The 17,187-nt window shown below is 39.6% G+C and overlaps 1 protein-coding gene across 6 annotated transcripts in view; it reads left to right on the plus strand.

Moving 5' to 3' along the window:
• Positions 1-17,187, plus strand: part of ANKS1B (ankyrin repeat and sterile alpha motif domain containing 1B) — a 736,839-nt gene that overhangs the window by 227,641 nt on the left and 492,011 nt on the right. For all 6 annotated transcript variants that reach the window (XM_043545507.1, XM_043545504.1, XM_043545515.1 and 3 more), the window contains exons 10-11: positions 14,050-14,215; positions 15,411-15,455. In XM_043545507.1, the coding sequence (XP_043401442.1) occupies positions 14,050-14,215; positions 15,411-15,455 (211 nt within the window). The remainder of the gene's footprint in view (positions 1-14,049; positions 14,216-15,410; positions 15,456-17,187) is intronic.

Below are 17,187 nucleotides of genomic sequence, written 5' to 3' on the forward strand. Positions count from 1 at the left end.
TAAGGTGGCTCTGCTAATTAGTGAAATTATCATGGAGCTGGTCAAGGCTTTTTGGCAGACACCCACCTCCCTGCCTCAAACTCCACAGCAAAACAAGCTGAGAAGAAGTACTTTGTCCCCTCTAAGGGGTATGAACATTTTTATTCTAACCCCCCCTGCCTGGATTCTCTTGTGGTGGCAGTCACCAATAAGCGGGAAAGATTGGGACAAGAAGTTTCCATGCCAAAAGGCAAAGATTTGAAGAGGCTGGATCTGTTTGGCTGCAAGTTTTATTTTTCAGGAAGCCACCTCTCTCTCTCACCTAGGAAGACAAAGGAGGCAGATATCTGACTTTGGGAGAGATCCTGACCTGAAATTTGGCAGCCCAGTTGCTGAGAGCATGTAGTAAGAATTTTGTCTTGAACCAAGTCTAGTTTAAGTTTTAGCACTAGAAAGCACTTTTATCTTTTTATCTTGTAACCATTTCTGCCTTTTATTGTACTCACTTAAAATGTCTCTATGTTGTTAAATAAACTTGTTTAATTCTTTAATCAAATTAATCCACTGCTGCATTCAAACTGAATTGTTTGGGTAACTCCATTTAAAATAGCAAATTGTTAGATATTGTTCCCTTACAGGGGCAACAGATCTAAAATATTGAATTCTCCAGGAAAGGGCTCAATAGTGAAGAACACACATTTTGGGGGGAAATTCAGGACTGGGAGTGTGTTGGAGTCATCCTGCAAGTGTTAACTAAGGCTGTGGAAGCCAAAGTGTGACTGGAGTGCTGCTGGCAGGCTGCAGCTATACACAGACACTCCGGGTGTGACCTACATGCTGTCTGGCTGTTTGTGAGGGGGCCCACGTTGGGAGCTACAGCAGCAAAGCATTGTGAGGCACTCCAGGTTGCAGGGCAGGTGGTGACGCAACCCCTCACTGGTCTGGATTGCACCCTGGAATGTCAGAACATTTAAAAATATTCATAGACCAATTACCAGATGACTGTAGACACAATTTTTCAGTAATGGCTGAGGAGGGCAAGCTGATCACCAGGACTGACCTTCTAGATAGTTTGGATAGTGCAGATTTGGCTGCTCAAACAATGGCATCAGCCATTACTATGAGAAGGTATTCATGGTTGCAGTCATTTGAGCTACCCCAAGAGGTCCAACAGACTATCTAAAACTTCCATTTAAAAATTATGTCTCTGTATTCAGAGAAAACTGATGACAAGATTCATAGCCTCAAAGATTCCAGGGTGAGACTCAAATCCTTTTGAATCCCCCAGAGATTAAAGTAAATCAGTTTCATTCACAGCAGCCATACAGACACCAGAGTTTTACTCCCTGAGCCCAAGTTCCAACAAGAAAAAAAGGAAGGGCCTATAGGAGGCGATATCTACAGCCCTCCTCTTCAGCATCTGTAGACTAATCCCATCCAGCTGCCTGTTCCAAACAATCATTTTTACGGGACAGTTGAGGACAGCATACCAGCTTATCTAAATTCCATCTGTTCCCCATCTTTTATGTACCAATCACTTATGAAGTGGGATAAGTGCTTGGGCCCACATAACGTCAGACCAGTGGGTCTTAAGCATGGTGGAACAGGCGTATGCCACCCAGTTCATTTCTACTCCCTTCCCCATCCCTTTTCAGGGACCACTCTCACTAGTGTTGTCATCCCTAGATTGGTGGATGGACCCTTTGAAAGTTTCTGTTGGGGCTCCCTTTCTCCCCGTGCTACCAACCTTCATGCTAGTCACAGACACATCTTCTCTGTGTTAGAGCGCTCATATGGGGTTATTCCAGGCTCAGGAGTCTCACTCTTGAGACTCCTTTGGTCAACTCAAGATCTAGAATCTCACAAGTATGAAGGAGTTAACAGTGGTACAGATAGCCTGCTTGGCCTTCCTCCCCCTCATAGTGGTGAAAAAAAATCTGTTGATTCTGACAAATAATTCAGTGACCATGTTTTACATAAACAGACAAGGAGGATAACAGTCAGACCAACTCTGCCAGGAGGCAGTCTGCCTCTGGGATTTCCGTATCATCCACTCAATTCATCACAAAGCTGCTTACTTTCTGAGGAAACAGAACATGTTAATGGATCAGGTTAGCAGATCCTTCTTCAATCAACATGATTGGTCATTATGGCCAGACGTGGCCAGGTTCATCTTCCAATTACAGGGGACTTCCCAAGTGGATCTTTTTGCAACAAGAACCAACAGAAAGGACCATCAATTCTGTTCCTGGGGAGGGTTCGGCCCAGGATCACTTGACAGACGCTTTTCTCCTATCCTAGAAGAATTCCATCCTGTATATCTTCCCTCCAATTCTTTTACTTCCCAGAGTCATATTCAAAATAAAACAAGACCATGCACTCCTCATCCTTATAGACCCTACTAGATTTGTTGATTGAGCCTCCTCTGCCCCTTCTGTTGGATACAGACATAATCTCCCAGGACCATGGGCGCCTGCTCCATTATAGCCTCTGAGTTATCCATCTCATAGTGGGTATGGTTCATGGCTGACACCCTTTGAGAAGTCCTGCTTTATGGATGTACAAAATATGCTTCTGATAAGCAGATAACCCTCATCTAGAAACAATTACCTAGGTAAGTGGAATTGCTTCTCCATTTAGTCTCATAGGAAAGGTGTATCTCCAGAGTGGGCACCCCTGGACCTTGTGCTGAACTATCTTCTAGATCCAAAACAGAATTTGGCTATTAGCTTTATAAGCGTGCAGCTGGCATTTATTTTGACATGTGCAACATATCTTTAATTAAAAACAGTTATGGAAAGGTAGGTAACCATTTTCTTATTTAACTGGATACTGTCATGTCATGCAAAGCTCACCCCAAAGTCCTTCCAGCATTTTTCAGCGATATCTGTTTATGATCCATTTTTCATGGGACAAAATGCTCTGCCAGCTTCTGCCCTAGGTAAAGGATACTGTATGTTTCTTTGCAACCCCAGTTATATCAAAACAGTGCCATGATCTTTATTCATAAACTGCTGTAAGGGACCGAGACATAGGCCGTCAGGCCAAATGGTTACTGCTGGGCTGGTGCCATGGAGTCAAGGGGTGACCATGAGGCAGTGGTCGGTTAGCAGGGGTCAGAGGAGTTGTGACAGCTGAAATCAGTAGGGAAGAGTCAGGATCAGTCAGGCTGAGGTTGGAGACCAAAGATCAGAAATAGCTACTAGGCTGGAGTCAGGAGATAAGAGTCAGGATCAAAGTTAGGCTCAGGTTAGAGATCAAAGATGAGAGAGTGAGGCAAGTCCTGGAGCATCAGCAGGCCAGACATCTGCATGGTTGCCTCGCCAGTGTTAAATAGTAAGCATGGCCAATCAGAGAGCCAGAGGGGGCTGTTGCTCTGGCACCTTTTGGGTGGTACTTTCTGCAGCACCTAATCTCCAGAGTGCTCCTTGGGAGTAGTTCTGCATGGCCTCCCAGAGGCAATGGGGGGATGTCAGCTGTCCCAAGCTCCACAGACCCAGGATCCTTACAAACAGACATGCTCCTGTTGTGTGTGTTCCTTTCTGTAGATTTTGCAGTTTTGGTTAGCTGGTGGCTCAGGATGTATTTAGACTTACATTGTGAGAGACACAGTAGACACTAACCAGACAGAGAGAAGCGTCTACTACCCCATGCCTGAACAGAACCTGTTCAAGGCATATCATCTCTGGTGTCCTGAGCCACTATATGTAAAATATGGAGGCAACATTTAATTACATTAAAGTCATATATCAAAATAGAGACTGATGCACATGTTGGACTAGTTAGTTTTCAGATGACAGAGTATGCTATGGCCTTCAACGCCTAATCTAGAAGGAGTTGAAAGTAAGTGTTCATAAATTTAGAGTCCATAAATTATAAATAAGATATTATATGGTGACTCATGACATACTTATGTGAATTAACATTATGTAGAAATTGTGAATGAGTTTTAACACCACATTTTTAGAAAGGCAGTATGTGTGCTATTACTTTCCTGGCAGTGATTCCTGATTTTACTATTTCCCATGTTCCATAAGAGACTAAAGAGGCTTCAACTGGCTTGACTTCTATAGGATAGGAGACAAAGTATAAAAAGCTTGCCCGCAAATGAAAAGTCTTTCTTAATGTCAGTTCAGACTAGAGACTCCTTTACTCTCCACAGTTGGTGGTGGATTTTGTTTTTAAGGTCACTTTTTGAGAGCACTTGACCTTGCCCATGGTCCTAATTCTGCAGCCCAGAAGCATGTAAAATTCATGTTAAAATGGGAATTATGTGCCCATAAAGAATGCAAGAGAATACAGTTTGCACTGAACATCTAAGCACAAAGGCATGACAAATATGGAATAATGAAGTCTTAACTCCAAATTTCCTACTTTGAGGATATTACCTGAGTTGTATAACATTACTATTTGCATTTTTATGTGTTTAATTTGCCCTGGAAGTGTTTTCTACTGACTATTGTCAAGTGAAGTTGTCCTAAAATGACATTTTAAAATATTTTACCTCCTGATAATATTTATAGTATCATCCCTCCAAAACAAGAGCTGCCATGTTTAACGTCTCATCTTCGCAGTGGCTAATCTGTTACCATAGAGTTAAGTGAAAAAAATTCACTCCTGGAATATACTATTAAAAATAATGTTTTTAATGGATTTATTAACAATTTTGTCTTTCTACACCATTTTGTACTGTCAAAAAAGTAACAGGTGAACCAGAAAGATAAGATAATTTTCACACATGTCCAAGAACTAAAACAAAGCTGACATGGTATGTATGATTTTAGACAACTTTTAAGGACCAATCTTGACAATATCTCTTTAATATAAACATAGATTTTTGTTTCTATGACAGGATATTGAGACTATATATGCTTTCTAGTGTCATTTCACTAAAGGCAGGTTTTTCAGTCTATTTAAAATGAGTTCTATTGGCACTCCAAGAAATAGCTAGTGAATTTTTAAATAGTGTTATGCATTTGATGTGCTAGGTGAAAACCAAACATATTTCTGAATCCGTATTTGTGTACAAAAGTGTCTGCACTAGTAGCAGAGAAAAATAAAATTGGATTGCTTTTTTCCATAAATGAAGTAGATGGATAATATAAACATCTGTTGTTATGTTATATTATCTCATATCAGACAATGAGATTTTTGTCAACATGCAAGTGGGAAATAATATTTTTGTGATATTATGGATTTAGCTTCATGGAAGAAACAGGAACTCCTGAATTCTAATTCCCTTCTCCAACCACTGACTGATGATTGAAAAATTGAGCCTCGATGTGACTCAAAGATGGTGTTTAATCTTGGATACCTCAGTTTTTGGGTGCCCAATCTTAAACAGCTAGAGCCTGATTTTCAGAAGCCCTGAGTACACTCATCATTCATTAAGACCATGTTTGGAGATATGTGCCTTAATTTCTGTGTTTGAAATTCCATTTGTGTAAAATAAAGGTAATGACATGTACTTCTCCACAGTGGTTTCCATTTTAAAAACATTTACTATGGATGCAGTATTTTTAATTTTTCCTATATTCAGAATAGGAAATAATGTGGTTAAGTAAGAAATAGCCTGGCAATACTACCTCCATAATTATTGTGTTTTATTTATATTGAACTGACTATCCAGATGTGCAGCAAGTTGCTGCACATCAGGTCCTGCAATACTGTTTAAGCAGCTTTCAGTGATGCATGTAAAGTTGAGGGACCCTTAGTTAAATCAAAATGATGGATTTAACCACTAATTGACCACTAACCTTTTGTTAATCCATGAGAACCAAAGACTGTGATTCTGGTCTCCTGACAACTCAGCAGTTCCCAATAAAATTGAAATTAAGCCTATTAGGACATCACTGTCTTTAGGGTTTTTTCCCTAGAGCACTGAAGATAATTTACTTACACAGTAATGTAAAGATCAGACATCTGCAGTCCTATTCTTCCTTCACAGGTGTGAGTAACTCCAGTTGATTTCAGCAAGGTCTACTCATCTCATGTGACAAGAGAATAGACTTTCAATGAGCTTCCCTTTTCTCCAGTTTGTCAACAGTACTCGTAAAAGCAGTATTAAGTGCAGTGTCTAAGTTCAAACTGAGACAGTAGCTAAGGCTGGATTTGAACCATAGTTGCTTCTGACTTTCAGTTCTTGAGCCAAATTTATATAAGTGAGTACAACTGCAGCAGTGATTTGTCTCTTTAACGCTAAGCAGAAGGTCATACAGTCAGCCTTCCCATTGGTGTAATTCTAAGTAATGCCTTCCCACTGGTGTAATTCTAAGTTTTGAGCCCACCGGCTCACACAAATAGAAGCAACAGGTGAACCAGAAAGATGAGATAATTTTAACACATGTCCAAGAACATCCGGAAGATGTTACCACTGGCAATGATGATTATGTGTTGAAGATCTGTAACATCACACACCTAAATATAGTGCATATACTTTGAGGTAGTACTCCTGAAAATGGCATCATAATATGATAAATTGACATTAGAGTGAATACAGACAATTGAGCCTTAAAGAAGCAAAATGGGGGAGGGAGGAAAATAAGGGCAGTTAGAGATAAACATTTTGTGTACCATGCTTTGAATTTACTCTAGTGGATTTCCATTCTCAGGTCTAGTCAAATAAAGTGACTGGCATGCAGTAAGTTGTATAGAGGAGGTAGGGTACTAGCTTTATAGATCAGTACAGGGAGGTAGTTCCATCCATAAGGGCAGTATGGAAGAAAGCACAAAGGTGTCGGTGGTATATGTGGAGAAACTATCAATGATGCCAGACTCAATTGCCAGAGTGTACGGGCATAGGGCCAACATGATAAGAGATAAGTGGATAAGTATATTATTTATGAGTATATTCTATGTATGTTATATTAACTGTGAGGGGTATAGTTGTAGAGGGTCTGGAAAGTGGAACAAGAAGTATGAACTGGAAACAGTAACGAAAAGGCATTCAAAGGTATTCAAAGGGAAGGCATTCAAAGAGAAAAGGTGCTGTGTTTAGATCTATAGTTATGAAAGGTTTTCTTGGCAGGTGTACTTTTGTATAGATTATAGGAAGTTATGTGGGTATGAAAGAGGCCAGAAAGGATGCCATAATAAGGCTAGGAAATAGTGTCCTGAAGTGCTTTTTGAAGTGTGGACAGAAAAGGTTGGATTTCAGAAGACTGTATGGAGGATGAAGTGGCAAGATTTAGATGTACAGGAATTGGGAGGAAAGAAAGATGACTCTAGGTTATTATCCTGAATGATAAGGAAGATGTCAATAGTGACCGAGAATGGAGTGAGTGAGTAGGGTTTTGACCATGTTAATTTTAAGAAGAGATGCTGAAGAGATTGGATGAAATGCACGTTTGGATGGTAGAAGACAGGTCAAAAGTAAAATGGTAGATTTGTGAATCATGATCAAGATGATAGCTGAAATTACGTGACTGGATGAGATCACCAAGACAGAAGGTATAAAAGGGGAAGGAGGAGCCAAGGATTGAGTCCCTTGGAGACACCAAGAGGATGGAGAGGTGAGGTGGATCCACCAAAGGACACACTAACACCTTTTTTTGTCTAGGATTTAAAGGTGCAGTGTTATCTAGCTCTCTCTACCACTATAATGGGGTCAGCACCCATCTCTTGTGCATGCCCCCTTTTCTCTGGGAGATAGTGCCTGCAAACACAGTTCTTTTCACTGGCGGGGGGTACCCACCTCTCGTGGATGGCTCCCTTTCTCTCAGTTAGGTGTGAGCCTGCTTTTGGTTTTACATCAGGATGGCACCTGCCTCTTGCAAGGACTGCCCCGGCCACCAGTTCTCTTGGCTGATCTTCGGCAGCTCAGCCATCCAGCTGAGCCGCACACGGCTGTCCCCCCTTCTAGAGTATACAGTCCTGAGTTCTTATCATGGCCCTGTTATGGGGCTGTAGCTCTTGGGCTTCTTCCCAGAGGCACTGCCTTCTTCAGACACCCAGCCAGGCCCATCTTGGTACCCTCCTCTGATCTGGCCAGGTTTTGTGCTCAATCCCCCAGGCTCAGCCTGCCTGCACTGACCTTTTGATGGCTCTGCTGCTATTCTATCCAGCCAACCAGGCATCTAGTCTTTGGTAGCCTTTGCTGGGCTCAGTTCTGTCTGGTGAGCTCTCTGAAGTGAGCTATCTGCAGTCCTGCTACTCATCTCGCCAGCCAGACACTTGTTCCTCCCTCATCGAGCTCCACACAGCAACTGAAGGTTTTGTTCTGCTGCTTGCCTTTTATCTGGCCCTTCTGGCCCCTTATTGGTCACGCCAGCAGCCTCCAGACCTAGTCCACCCTGCCATAAGCATCTTTTAAATGTCTAGTCCAGATCAGGAAAGTTGTGCTTTAGCACATGCTAACCTAATCAAGATAAAGTATAGCAGGCAGCCTAGCCTTTAACTCAACCAGCTTACAAGTGTGCCTTCTTTACAGTCAGCCTTTAAAATGTGTCTGCGTTTAAGCCACAATATCTTTAATCCCTAGTTGAGGCAGGAGAATCAGGAGAAGATGGAGCCTTGGAATGCAAGGGAAGACCAGATTTTTGCCCTACAGTGTCAAGAGCAACAGAGGTTTGGTTTGTATGTTGATATGATCCTATTGAGCATTGTTATTCACAAGACCAGAATTTGGGCCATAATTTTCCAATTGAGAGATTCCCTTAATGTAATATTTCATTGTTCTGTTATTTTTTTCAATAGCCTATAGTGATGTAAATTAGATAGACTTTTGCCTTCTTCATGGCTTCCTAGCATTGTTTTTTTATTTCTGTCTAGGAATCTTTTCCCACATATCTCAATCTTTTTTCCTGTTTCTGCTCTCCACCCATCTTGCGCTCTTGGCCTAGATATGACACTTAAATTGTGTAGTTGAAAAAAATGAAACAGCTAATCAGTTGATGCTCAGAACCGTGCAAATTGTCTGGAGGTCTTCCAATCAGGGGGACTGGTGTGCCCCTGGCAATCTTACAGCAAATGCAACTCAGCACACTGCTGTCATGATTAGGAGCAGCAAAGGCCAAATATGTTTGCTTCACCTGCTGCACTGCACTGTTGCTAATGCTTTTCCCACTGGTTGCAATATTTTTCCTATTATGTTGTTTATAATGTTCATCCTCTCTACTACACTACTAACTACAACATATTGCCAGCTCACATAGCTTACTTTAAAACTTTATGAAGTTCTTATTCCAAATTAGAACTAATTCTGACAACAGTTAGCTACTAAATAGCTGATATGCAGTTATGTATATAGCTTTTCTATCAAATCCTAGACAGCTCTGACATTTCGGATTAGTTTATAGACATTCAGGATTGAATCATCTCTAACTGGTTAAAATTAAATCCAAATACAAGTGAGATTTTGATTCTGTGTATTAAAGATTACTCAATAGTAATGCAACTATCATTTTAATGGGATTTATTATGTGCATTTGTACATTTAGGAGGCATGTGGGTCCAGTGTGGACTTACTACACACTAAAATTGCATAGGGGATTGGGGTGGGGAAAAGGGAAACAAAAGCTCCTAATACTTAAGATTACTACACACAGCTTTCCATTTTAGAAATAAGCGAGGATTAAATTGCTTGGCGCCTGAGACTTGAAAACAATTTTATGTGATTTGCTAACATCTAGCTATTTAAATTGTACGTAACTATGCAATTTCAAGAATGGACTTTGGCACATACAGAAAGGAACATATTACACCAACCAGGAAGTCTTCCCATTACTTTCTGCTGAAACAAGAGGTCAATTTTATATTTCCCTTTTTATCTACATATTCTTTATTGAGTTGAGGCTTAATTTTTTGAGTAAATTGCTTATCTGATACTATTCCAGATGTCTTTGGATATTGGTTAAAGATGAATTTTTGCCTTTGGCATATGTAACTTACACTGGCCATTTTACTGGCATTATTTGAACTATTAGAATATTAGGGGGAGTTTGCTTATTGGTAACTCAGCTTCCACCAACTTCACTAGTAACCCTATCACCTTTAACAATTTTTGCCTGGCACTTTATAGCAATCTTGCAACATGAGTTGCGCACATTTGTCCTGAAAGCAGAATTTGCAAACTGGAAATGTACATCTTGGGCATCCCTGGGCACCTTAGGCATGGCCACTCTCCAAACAAACAGTGTTGGTGCCTGTGGGCCCCCAGGTAGCTTGAGCTGTAATCCAGTCTCGGCAGATTTGCCATCACCATGAGCCCTGCACCCTGTATTATGCCAGCAGAAGATGTCATGTACAAGGGCTAAATTGAGCTCTGCTATTGTATTTGGTTGCCATGGAAAATAAATTTGTGCTGTCATTGTAAAATACAGTCATAAGCACAAAGGGGCAAATCCTTCCCCAGAGGTCATGGGAAGAAATCCTTTCCTTTGCTATGGAGTTGCAGCATCTAACAACCCTCTGTGAAGGAGCTGTGGCCACTGGATTTGCAATGCATCAGAACCATCCACACTAACCTCCTCCTCCTTCAAGTTCCCTTGTGAGACTACTTATAGGGAACCTCTGTGGAACAGAGTGCCAGGGGATGCACACCCTTGGAATGGGCTCTCAAAATCTCCACCCTTCAAATAAAGTGGAACCACATGGGCTTGGTTGTGTCTGAGGACTGTACATCCCTGTGTGGGAGGGGAGATAGAGTACAAGCTTTATCTGAAAGTCAGGACAACTGTTATTTCTAAATTCAGAAGAAACCATGTTGTTTGCATCCCTACACTAATTTGAAAGATTTCTTCTCTTCTGTCCATTCATTAATTTCATATACACAAAACAAAACAAGAATAATCTATTAGGATGGGAGTTAGCATAGATAGAAGAGGTATTCTGCTTTTATTCTGAATGAAAGAAAGCAAACACTTTACTAGTACAGTGCTATCATTTCTATAAGAACGGCCATACTGGGTCAGACCAAAGATCCATGTAGACCAGTATCCTGTCTTCCGACAGCAGCCAATGCCAGGTGTCCTAGAAGGAATGAACAGAACAGGCAGTTACCAAGTGATCCACCCCCTGATGCCCACTCTCAGTCTATGGCAAACAGAGGCTAGGGACACCATCCCTGCCTATCTTGGCTAATAGCCATTGATGGACCTATCCTCCATAAATATATCTAGTTCTTTTTTTAACCCTGTTATAGTCCTGACCTTCACAACATCCTCTGACAAAGAGTTCCACAGGTTGACTGTGCATTGTGTGAATAAATACTTCCTTTTGTTTGTTTGAAACCTGCTGCTTATTTTTATTTGGTGACCCCTAGTTCTTGTGTTATGAGCAGGCATAAATAACACTTCCTTATTTACTTTCTCCACACCAGTCATGATTTTATAGACCTCAGTCATATCCCCCCTTAGTCATCTTTTCCCCAGGCTGAAAAGTTCCAGTCTTATTATCTCTCCTCAAACAGAAGCTGTTCCCTACCCCTAATCATTTTTGTTTCCTTTTTCTGTACCTTTTCCAATTCCAATATACCTTTTTTTGAGATGGGGCGACCATATCTACACACAATATTCAAGATGTGGGTATACCATGGATTTATATAGAGGCAATGTGATATTTTCTGTCTTCTTATCTATCCCTTTCCTAATGTTTCCCAAGATTCTGTTCGCTTTTTTGACTGCCACTGCACTTTGAGTGGATGTTTTCAGAGAACTACCCACAGTGACTCCAAGGTCTCTTTCATGAGTGGTAACAGCTAATTTGGCCAAATCATTTTATATGTAATGTTGGGATTGTCTTCCAATGTGCATTACTTTGCATTTATCAACATTGAATTTCATCTGCCATTTTGTTGCCCAGTCACGCAGTTTTCTAAGATTCCTTTGTAACTCTTCTCAGTCCCTTGTGCAAAATGCAGGGTTCTGTGTGAGCCAACTCGAAGGCACCAATCCTGCAAAGGCTTGTCTATGTGCTCTATTTTTTTCACTGTGAATAGTCCCATTGTTCTCAAATGGACATTTTACCATGTTTAAAGCTAAGCCCATGTGTAAATCTTTGCAGGATTGGTATCAAAAGCACCATTTTGTACATTCTTCATCTGGGGAATGAGACCATTTTGAGTTAAAAAAAAAATCATACTTAACAATGCAGGAGGCCCAAATGCAAAACTTGCCCAACTCTTTATTTATACAGTGCCCTAAAGTGCATTAGGCATTATACAGAAATATAAACAAGGATGCTGTCCCACAGAGCCTACGTTCTGAATAGACAAACATACAGACAAAGGATGGAAAGATAAAAGATGTAACAGGTTTTTTTCCCTCCCCATTCATTGTTTCCTTTTCTAAATTTTATTTAGAACCCTATTTGCTTTTGTTTCTCAATGGAAATTGTTAATCTTTAATTATTTATGCTAGCCTGTTTATTCTTTTGCATATATTCTATTTATTACAAATTTATATTTTTATTTTCTCTGAAAACCATTTCCTATATTCAGTTTATAGTTGTTTAATCCACCATTTTCCATGTTGTTGCTTTTCTTCCAGCTTCTTCTTTATACATGTCTTCCAATAGTCATCTCCTCTTTCTGAATCCACACCCCCCTTCTCCTGTTTCAACAAACAGTTCACTGAAATTTGGTTCTGCTAATGTTAGTGTGTGGAATCATGAAGCGGCTATGAGGGTACTCATGCTGCTCTTGCCATGATGCTGCTGCCAGAGTCTCTGCCTCCCAGTAGGTTCAGAATTATAATCTGCTTTTGAACTTCCATATGTATCAGGCATAACTGAATAGAGGAAAAAACTGCAGAAGGTTCTAGTAGTTTAAAGGGCCAATGAATGCACAAATCTTCCACAGCAGAAATGGTCTGGTTATCTACAGCCATCTGTTTGCCTTGGGCTGGATGAAATATTTTTTAGTCTATGGGGAAATTGATATGCCATGAACTCCTCTGGGTGGCACATTCTTACATTGTTTGCTGGGAAGTACTTTACTTATGTGTGACTCTTATGAACACTGGTGTTTTCTGGCCCGTTGCATAGTTTCTTGTCCTATCAGATTTACATGGTGTCTGATTTCTACATGCATCCATATTGGTGACACAGAATAGCCAAACACACTGTTCCTGTGAGAGATTGTCTTTAAATGCTTTATCATATTTTGCTGGATTGCAACCACGAAATTAGAGAAATTCCTGTACCAGACTATTTTCACTCATGTTCTGAACCTGCCAAGCCCTACTTAATTTAGTGGTTTTGAATACTGAGACCAATCTCATGATTTGGCAGAGTGAACATGTCATATCTTCTATCTGTTTGCTTCTTTCTAGCATTAGTAAATGTAGGGAGCTCATACTCCTAGAATACACCACTAATATTTAAATATTTATTTAAGGCACAGTTTAACTCCACTTGAAGTCCAACAGGAGTCTTTTTATTGACTTCAGGGGGATTTGAATTGAGCCTGTAGCCTATAGATATCAAGGGATGCGTCTTATTTCTCAGGAAATCACAACTAGTAAGTATCCACTTCTAATTGTTTCTATTCACAAAAAAACACACGTAAAAGAATATCCAAAGAGAGCCCTAGTGCCCATAACACTAGCCATTCAGGATATTCAAAGGAAACTAACCTCTTCTGGGTTCTGCCATCAAACAATAGATCAGGTTATCCATGTGTTATATGAATAGTATGAACAGACTCACAAAATCCGTGAAAACAAAGAAATTCCATTTATTAACTCTATATAATTCTGTTTCTTTCACAAAATACACTTTTAAAACCTGATCAGGATGTATACCTGAATCAGAACTTAACAAAAAAGGTACAGTAAAAGCAACTGCATTAGAGTGCTTGCCATATGTCAAATGAAGAGTTAAAAAAATCCATACACAATCATCACAAATAATTTAAAAAATGTAATATTCAACAGTGAAATTTATTTATTTATGATAGAATATAGGTAACCCCTTCTAGTAACTAAATTTAGGGTTTCAGTAGGAAGTGATCTATTTAAACTGTTGAATTGTAAGTTCTATTTTTGACAGAGTTATTGGACCATTTTCTTTTTTCCAGTTTTACTGCATCCACCAAGGCTATTTTTATCATGTAGTTGCATTTCCACTTTTCAGGAGTCTTACCGAAAGAAAAGGAGCTATACACTGGAAGTAGTACCTTCTGGTTCTCTTGATGCTCATCCTTCAGAAAATGAAAACAACCTTTGTGATTTCATGGACATAGCAGTTACGAAGAAACCTTGTTCGTTAGAAATAGCAAGAGTACCTTCCTCAAGAACAGGTAAATCACCACTATTCTCTTACCTTATCACTGGTACAGTCTGATGATATGTATAATATTTCATTGTTGGCTTATAATATTTTTCATTACTATGCCTTCTATCCGAGGATCTGAGGGTGATTTACACCATTAATGAACCTCTGTGAGGGATGTAAATATTATCCACATTTTATAGAAAGAAAGCTGAGGCAAGGGTTAAATGACTTCCTAGATTCCCATGGAAGTCTGTTGAAAAGCCAGGAATAAAAGCCAAATTTCTAAAGCAAATTTCCCAGGCATGTGCAGTCACTTCCTCACCATCCTATTTTTACCAAGTACTTAACACTAATCTGTAATACAAACAACAAAATAAATAAAGATTCTGAATATCTAACTACTTAACAATTAATAAAATAACCACCAGAGAATAAAATTAAAGAAAGTACCTTTGAATTAATATATATGTATACAAAATAAAAGCCCAGAGCTCCTATTTTATATAGATGCAGTGAATAAAAACTGAAAGAGACATGAAATGACAGTCTAAAATATTTTTAAATTTGACAAATTACTATGTGGATTACACAGTTCTGAACAGCAGTGAGTTATGTTTACAAGATAATAACAATTATACTGAGTCATATGAATAATACTATAAACAAGGGCTCTGTTTACATTTTCCAAAATTACATACTTCTCCCTGTTGCCCTTGTTTTGACTTTTCCTGTGTCACCACTTTGTACCAGATTTGCAAGGTATAATCTTCTAATAATACAAATAATTGGAATAAGAACACGTTTTGACAAGTAAGAAATCACAACAGTATATGGAACTATTGGGAACAACACCACTGATTTTTTGATCATCATAATCTTGTTCATGAATCATGGGTTTGGAAATATGTATGAATGTCAGATTATTAAGGGCTAGATCATGAGTTAATTATCTACTCTGAGCAAAGGGCAGCTCCTTCTTTTCCCCTCTGTTCCACTATGGATAAATAATGCAAGAGTGGAGCAGGTGGACTGGATCTTGGGGCTCCCACCTCCTATCTGGGTGCCCTAACCACTGGTCTATAGTCTCTCTCTCACTCGCTCACTCTCGTATTTATCCACAGTGGAACAGTCATCAGGCCAGAGAGAGAACGACTGTCATTCAGTGAGAACACAGGGTCCAGTCCCCATGCTCCAATCACTCTTTTGTTATTTGTCCACAGCGGTACAGCTTCAACAGGAGAGCTGGAGGGAGCCCCACACCCCAGGTGAGTTCTCTAACCACTAGACTAAAATTGGACAACTCTTCCTTCACCATTCTGTATGGAGTGAGGCAGGTGCCTAACTTATTCCTACAAGAAACAACTTGGGTGCCTAAACCTCCGGACTCTTGGTGGCTGGCTCCCAATCATGGAGCACCTCATTACAGTCTAGATGTAGTGCCTAACTCCAAGAGAGGGGTGGGATTTAGCACACATCTTTGTTGTCACCATCTCCCATTGACTAGCTTAGGTGGCTTTGCTCCTAGTTTGCTGGCTTTTGTGGGTCTCATTTTTAGGTGTCTATCTCTCCCCATTCATTGTATAGGGAGCCTGAGTGCCTAACTTGGCTTTGTGGATCACAGTGTTCTTCCTGTGATTTTCTAGGTGCCTAAAACTTACACAGTATGATGCTCAGCTTTGCAAGATCTAAGTCCTTTGATAGATCCCACCGTCTGTTCTGTTCCTGACTCTGCAACAGGCTTGCTGAATGACTTCACCTCTCTCTGACACACCTTTCCCACATCTGAAATTAAGATAATACTTACCTTTCTCACAGCAATGTTCTGAGGCATTCATTAATTTTTCCAAGGATAATTTCGCAACTTTGGATTGAGTGGAAGTTCTATATTAAACAAAGTTTAAAAAAAGAATTCTTTCAGGCAATTTTTTTTGTTAGGTAGTCTGCAAATTGGGAGTTGAATTGCCTTTCTCATAACGGATCAGAAAAGTTAATTTGATCCACTTACTTTGGCTTTTTTCCTGAGTAAGACCTGGATTGCCTGCACTAGATGTTTTTATTAGGCATTTTAATTTACTTATTGTCTATCTTTAAAAAGATCCATGTATGTGACATACTTAACCTTGTGAAATCATAAAATCATAATAGTTAATAAGGCAGACATAATATTCTCCTTCTGATCTTAAGGCTGTATAGTCAAGCTTTGTGAACTTTTATCAACAAACCCATCATCCATTGAAAAGGTGTAAAAGAGGCCTTAGGCACTGGATAATTATGTTGCTAAAATAGTAACTACCAGTCACCTGCAGTGATGTAGAGTTTGCCCATTTTACATAAAAATCAATTAACTGGTGACTAAAATACCAGGAAAAGATGTTAACTGGATTGTGTGAGAAAATGTAAATATGCTAAGTTCTGCTAGTGTGCTAAATGCTGTGTTAAACACTTTAAAAAGTCCACACTGTAAAATCTCAAGACTATTTTAGCCCAGTAGTAATATTTTATCCTGTGACAGTGGGCTTTGAGGATTTGTCAATTTATATTTCATAGCAATGGGAATTTGAGTTGGGCCATTTGTTTCAAACTAGGGGATTTTTTTTTTGTAAAAGGTCACACCCAAACTCTGTGTTCTGCAGTAATGAAGATTGGGCCTGGTCTAGTCTGAAAAGGGTTATGGTTTATAATTTTAGTTAGGGTGTGATTTTTTTTAAACAAAATAGTTATATCAGGAAAAAAACCTAGTGTAGGTGCAGTTTACTGATAAAAAGTGATAAAAAGGTGGCATATACTAGTATATTCCTACACTATATATACACTATATACAAGTTTGCCCACCTCTTCTTTACATGATCACTACTATCAGAATTGGAAAGAACTCCTAAAAGCATGTCAGTAACCACTGCATCCATCCAAAACAAGAAAAAAGATATAGCTCAGAATACTATGCACCTTGGAAGCACATGCCAAAACCTAGGCTTGTGTGCTGGTTCAGACTGGGAG

Source organism: Chelonia mydas, chromosome 1, assembly GCF_015237465.2.
Source record: "Chelonia mydas isolate rCheMyd1 chromosome 1, rCheMyd1.pri.v2, whole genome shotgun sequence".
Lineage (NCBI taxonomy): Eukaryota > Metazoa > Chordata > Testudines > Cheloniidae > Chelonia > Chelonia mydas.